The sequence below is a fragment of the Melozone crissalis genome, unplaced genomic scaffold (assembly GCF_028551555.1).
Source record: "Melozone crissalis strain CALT ecotype California unplaced genomic scaffold, PUWL_Pcris_2 ptg000034l_1, whole genome shotgun sequence".
In the NCBI taxonomy this organism is placed as follows: domain Eukaryota; kingdom Metazoa; phylum Chordata; class Aves; order Passeriformes; family Passerellidae; genus Melozone; species Melozone crissalis.
The window spans coordinates 17,010,900-17,017,197 of record NW_026535812.1 but is presented as its reverse complement, the minus strand read 5'-3'; the positions used below and the strand labels follow the sequence as shown (position 1 = coordinate 17,017,197).

Sequence of the window (6,298 nt, the reverse complement as noted above, 5' to 3'; positions counted from 1 at the left end):
GGAAGCACCGCTGCCCCCTCCATCCCTTTGTGTCCCCCGTGTCCCTGTCATGGAGGGCAGTGGCCCTGCTCCTGCCAAGCAGGGATCTGGGAGGCACAATTTCTGATTTAATCCTGGATGTGGGAAAAAAAGAAAAAAAGAAAAAAAAGGTGCTTTTTGCGCTTATTGCTGTCTTTTGGGATGAATCCCGCACCGGGACCACCCCCCCGCCTGGCCGGTGTCCTTCCGCGGGAGGTGAGCGGGGCAGTGCGGGAGCCGAGGGGCCGCGGGGCAGCCGGCCAGGGAGGGCAGGCAGCTCCAGGGGGGCCAGGGGCGTTTGGGGGAGGCGGGGGCATCAAGCCAAATGCCCCCCGCTTTCCCTTTCGGGTCTCCCGCTCCCGGAGCTGCTTGTCTGGTGTCATTTGTTACTGCCAGGGGAGAGGGGATACCACCACCCCCCCTTTAAATTCCTGCTATTGTGGAGTGCAGGCCGGGTTGGACCTGGGTATTTAGATGACATCACCGAGCAGGTTGGGTTATAAAATGAATGAAGCAGAAAGCAGCCCAAGTTCACTAGCTCGGCACTTCGCAGGCGGCAGGAGGGACCTCGGGGCTCCGCTCTGAACTTTGCCTGCCGCCGGTGCCGTCCTCTCCCCGGGGCTGCCCTCGGCTCCCCGCTGCCCCCCCGGCCCCCCTGCCGCTCGGCCCCGCAGGATGCAGATCTCACCCTTGCTGGCTGGTGGACTTGTACTCGCGCTGCTCTCCGTCAGGCTGGAGGCGAAGCCGGCGTCTCAGCTCCCACAGAAGGTACGGCTGGAGCTTTCTGCTTTTCTCCGGCTCTTCCTCCTCTCCCGGTCCCGCTCAGAGCTCTAACGGCACAGGGGGAATGTGGGGTGCCTGCGGGGTGCCGGACTCAGTGCAAAGAGGGGTTTTTCTCTCCGCATGGGCTGTTTGACTGCAAGGGGGACTCCCTGCTTCTCCAGGCTGTCCCGAACGTCCGGGGACATCCGCCCCGAACCAGAGGCTGGAGTGGGACGCGGTGCAGCCCGCGGGATCGGGGCAGGGGAGGCGGCAGTGCGCTCCCCGCAGTCACCCTGGGACCCCTCCGTGCCGGGCCCCGGGAGGGGAGCAGAGCCGGAGCGGGGCAGCAGCAGGTGCACGGGGGGACAGGGTGCGGGAGCAGAGCCCTCCGGGCAGTCCCGGCCAAACAGGCCGGGCAGGGACACACAGGTGGCTGTCCCGTCCCTGCGTGTCCCATGGGGAAGGGGCGCCCCAAATGAGAGTGTCCCGGGACCTGGTTGTCCCGAGATGCTGAGGACGAGGGATGTGCCCGAGGCCACCGACACTGGGTGGTGCTGCCCTGAGGTCTGGGCACAGAGATGGGGACCCGGTCTGACGAGTGCCCCAGGGCAGCAGTGGGATGGGAGTGGCGGCGTCCCTGTAAGGCACTGGGGTGCAGGCTGAAGAAAGTGTTGATACAGGGGGATTTTGGGAAAATGAATGAGGATGAACATTTCCAGGGCTTGGTGGGCAGCAGCTCTGAGCAGGGAGAGAGATGGAAGGCCTGGGACATGGGGGAACAGTAAGGAAGGAGGTGTGTCCCTCTAATTGTGGGTCAGAATTCGAGGATTGGGAGGACACAGAGAGCATTAACTGGGGGAGGGAGCAGCAGGGAGGAGGATCCCTGACCTCCCCACCATTGCTGGGAACAGTTTGCAAGGCAGTGGTGCACGGGGAGCTGTGGGGCAGGACCCCTGCCCATAATCTGAAGAGGTCTGTAAACTGGTGAGGGATGCAGTGACCCAAGGGGTCTGAAATGAAAGGACTTGCCAGCTTTCAGACCCCTTCAGATTATGGCTGGGGGAGGACGGGATGGAAGGGGACATGCAGGTTAGTGACAGCGGCACAGCTGAGGTGTGCAGCACCACCAGCCCTTTGGTGGATATGCAGTGACCGGGACAGGAAGACACCGCTATGGTGTGGGTCGGGGGGATGCTCTGACCCCAGGGAAGGGAGCACAGATTTCGGGAGGGGAGAAGATGCCGTGGGCACAGCCGCGGGGTGATGGACTGCACTGCCGGGCACAGACCCAGTCACGAGTTTGCATCGCAGGGGGGCTACACCGACCCCTCTGCGCGTCCCTTACGGGGGGTCCCCTACACTGATGGGGATCGCTGGGGACGGCGGCGCTCTGACCCTCTCCTCCCCGCAGGCCTCCCGCGGGTCGGCGGCGGCGGCAGCGGCGGGTCCGCCCGAGGCGGCGGAGCGGGAGAAGGAGCGGGAGAAGGAGCGGAGCGGCGGCGGCGGCGGCTCGGGCCCGCGGGAGGCGCGGGAGGCGCGGGCCGAGGCGCGGCCGCGGGCGGGCTGGGCGCGGCTGCTGCAGGACCCGCCGGGCCGCCGCCACAAGGGCCTCCACAAGAAGGGCCTGGGCAAGGGCTGCTTCGGGCTCAAGCTGGATCGCATCGGCGCCATGAGCGGCCTCGGATGCTGAGGGACCCCTGGCGGTGAGTGCGCGGCCGGGCCGGGCCGGGCCGGGGCCGGGATGGGGCCGGGGGCTGCGCTCCGGTACCGCGGGGGATGCGGAAGATGCGCTGCCCTGCGAACGCGGGATGCCAGCGGGCGGGACTGCAGGTGCGCACCCCGCTGAGCCTCGCAACCCCCGGCTTTGCCGGCGGGCAAAGGGGAGGACCCCAAAGGTGGCTTTATTCCATTCCCGTCCGGAATCCACCGGCCCTCCTTGCCCTGCAGAAGGGTCAGAGACCCCAGCTGCTCCTGCAGCAGCTCAAACTGGATTCTCCCTAATTTGAGCTAGACCCGGGCAGGATGCAGGAGGAGCTCCGGTGCAGCCACATGTTCCTAGTTGCCCCCTCTGCTTGACACACTTAGCTGACCTACAGATAGGTGTTGGGAGGGCAGGGTGCCCCCTGTGTGCCTGCAGCTGGAGTGTCAGGGAGGCTCCTGTCCCAGCCATGCTCCAGTGCTTTTAATTTAAGGAAAAACAACACATAAGTTCCCCAGGTGTCTTCTAGGTGTGGTGACAGCCACGAGTAGCACTTTCCTAACTGCAGCTTTTTATCTGAGCAAGTTATGGGAAGCTGGGAGAAGTTCCTCCCACGGTGCTTCACAGCCACTGTGTAGCAACCAATGGGTGAAGGAGTGCCGCTTCTCCAAAGTGATGGGTTTGGGAAAAACATGGCAGTGCCTCCCCTGCCAGGTCTCCCTGTGGGTACTGGGGACAGTGAGGCACAGTTCTGGCCTGGCCCTGCCAGCAGGACACACAGAGATGAACTCACATTTCGGGAAGCACTTACCACTGCAGCCCAGGCCACTTGTTCTTCTTCCCATGGCACAGCACTGCAGTAACATAACTGGGCACAGAGGGGACTGGATCCAGCATCCTGCTGCTCTGCAGGGCGATGGGAACAGCACAACCCAAAGGTGCCTACAGGATAGCAGTGCTGGTCTATGACCTGTCCTGGAGGGATGGGTGCTGTTTCTCTGCTCCCTCATTTTGCCAAGTATTGCTAGCTCAGGGCTCCAAGAGGAACGCACATACCCCATGTAGGCAGGTCACATCCCTATGATGATTAAACCCATCATAACAGGGAAAAGACTCCAATAGACACAAGGCCAGGAGGAGCAGCAGCTTCCCTCTGCCTCTCCCCTGAACACCAGCCAGAAAGCAAAGGGATTTCCTTCTTAGCTTTAGCACAAGCAAAAAACTCAGGGATGGCTTCTGCTGAGTCCAGCATCCCCCAGCCCCAGGCCACAGATACTTTGGCAGGGGTTTTGGCTGGGGATGGGTAAGGGGTGCTGCATGGCAAGTACTAATGGGCACTTTGTTCTTGTTCCTTGCAGGGCTTTGAATCCGTAGTCCACTTTTTCCTACCACGCACGGCCAGGCACGGCCATCCCCCAGGCAACACCTAGAGAAGCAGAGACCCCCTTGGAATGGACAAAAGATGTGGTTGTGTTTTTCTTTTTGGTACGAGGAGTCATGGCACCAACTGTTTTGGTTTTGTTATTTTTTTAACAAGTGCTCTCTATCTTATATATATTATATATACAAACACTCACCGAGACAAGGGACAGTGCTTTTCCAAGAGACTGATGAAGCCAGCTGTATAACATTGCTGTTTGTAAATTCATGTCATGCATAAATGTATTTATGTTGTAAAGCTATTTATATATTGTTTATAAAGAGATATTTATAAGAAAATTATTTATGTAACTAAATGAAAAGTCAAGCATTGTAACATTTTTTTGTCCTAAGTAGTTGAAAAACTTTAAAAAAAAATCATTCCGTGTGGCATTTTGTAACCTGTCTTTATTTATCAAATTCACATACAATTTAAATGTCAGATTGATTGATTTTAACAGAGCTAAAGAAGAAATTGTTCAGATGTTTTAGAAAAGTCAGGAGTGAGAGAAAGGCCAGCTGATATTTTAAGCTTTGATCCCATATGCAAAAGTAAACTTGTGCCCGATCCTGTGATGCTGTGATGGACTGAATCCTGCCTGGCAATGCAGGACTCTGCAGACCCCAGCTGAGCTCCCTGCGAGAGCACACAGCCGTGGGCAGCACATCCATGCCCAGATCCCAAATGGCACCCGTGGAAATGAGCCCAGCACGGTTAACAGCCGAGCCCTGGATCCACAGCAGCGTGACAAGGGCAGCATCTGTCCCAGACGTGCTTTAACTGCTCCCAGCCCAAGCTCCAGCCCAAAGCTGCAGCTCTGTCACTGCTGCTGGATGGAGACGCCGTCCCTGCTGACAGCAACAAAGAGCCCGCGCTGGACCTGCCCCCGGCTGTGCTGCTAGGGGAGCAGCTTTGTGCCAGAGGCACTGCAATTCCAGGATCCAGTGGCCCACTAAGTGTCTTGTTGATATTCCCATCCGCCAGCCCTTTGCCACTAAGCTGTAAAGTCCCTTCCTCCAGCAGAGATTTATTTAACTGAGCCAGGGACAATACACAGACAGACCAAAATATACCGAGGGCTGCCTGGTAAGGATTCATGGACACAGCTGTTGCTACAGCTTCTTGCTACGTAAAGTGCATGAAATAAATCGTTAAAATGACTTGGAGCTCTAAAGGAAACAGCAAGTGAGGGGGCGGGGAGTGCAGTAAACACACAAACTCCTGCTTGAAGGCTCTTTGGTCTCATTCTTCAAAGAGGCCTTAGAAAAAAAGAGAGTGGCAGGCGCCCAGCCCAGCCGTGACAGGAGTCACAAATTATGCCCTGGCCATTGTAGTGGGCTAGGAAACAACGAGCATTATGTTCTGCTGGGCTCCGGTGACTAGGACAGGGCAAAGAGAAAGTCACCAAGACCCAGAGGCAGAGCGATCCTTTTCCTTAGCAACCAGCAGGAAACCATAGAAACCTCCAGCCAGACTCACCCCAGCTCTGACAGAACACTGGGTGAACAGAACAAGAGGATTCATCCAGACACCCACAGCTCAATCATCAGGTTAGGAGTGCAAAGGGGACATTTCTGACCTCGCATGAGCATGGCCTCCACCAGAGACAGGTACCCACCTCGCAGTGCCCACAGGATCCCGCTGGACAGGGAGCAGTAGCTGATGGATCACATAAGATGTTGCCTATGGGGAACAAAATCAACACCCTGGCAGGGAGGGAGGCAGGATGGAGTGGCAGCTCCCATAGGGAATGGCAACCCACTGCCAGGGCTCTGTAAGGCAAATACACCTCTGAAGGTCACCCTTCCAGCTCCACACACCTTTAGAGGGAAGGAGGGGCTGTATCAGGAGCTCCTAAAGAGATGCCCAATAGAGAGGACTGTCCACAGTCACTCAGGAAAGCTAAAGGACAACAAGGAATTGCTTACTGTGCAGACCTTGCACAGCCAGGTCTGAACAGAGGTGTAAGAAGGTGGTGCTGCAGGTGCTGTTCAGGGTCCTGGTCCTTGAGCATGAAGCCAGAATAGTGACCATGATAGAGTGACAGGCTGGGACCAAGGTGGGGACAATTCCCCTTCCAGTTTTGGCTTTTTGCTGCAAGCCAGAGCTGAAATAAAACCACCTGCCTAGTGACAGAGGGGTTGTCCTCAACACAGCAGCAGAGACTCAGCCTCAGGAATTTAATCCACACAATTTTACCACATAAGTGAGGCAGAACCTGAGATAAGGTTGGGAGATTGAAGATCACAGCCTGGGGTGATGTACAGTCTGGATTCCTGTTTCTCCTCGGCGCCATTGTCCAAGAATAAAAGCACAGCCCACAGCATGGGTCCCTTCCATCCACTGGGCTTCCTGGGAAAAAGCAAGCCCAAGGAAAAGGGCAAAGCTGTATAGCAAAA

General features: G+C 57.3%; 1 protein-coding gene across 1 annotated transcript; it reads left to right on the top strand.

Moving 5' to 3' along the window:
* Positions 1-573: 573 nt before the first annotated feature.
* On the top strand, positions 574-4,247 carry NPPC (natriuretic peptide C). The gene is made up of 3 exons (XM_054282528.1): positions 574-786; positions 2,192-2,483; positions 3,838-4,247. The coding sequence occupies exons 1-2, from the start codon at positions 694-696 to the stop codon at positions 2,468-2,470; spliced, it is 372 nt and encodes a 123-aa protein (XP_054138503.1). The 5' UTR covers positions 574-693; the 3' UTR covers positions 2,471-2,483; positions 3,838-4,247.
* The last annotated feature ends 2,051 nt before the right edge of the window (positions 4,248-6,298 follow it).

Bases quoted from the DNA above. Each gene is read 5' to 3' on its own strand.
- NPPC (XM_054282528.1), top strand. From the start codon at position 694: ATGCAGATCTCACCCTTGCTGGCTGGTGGACTTGTACTCGCGCTGCTC. The intron at 787-2,191 runs GTACGGCTGGAG...TCCTCCCCGCAG, and splicing joins CGTCTCAGCTCCCACAGAAG to GCCTCCCGCGGGTCGGCGGC.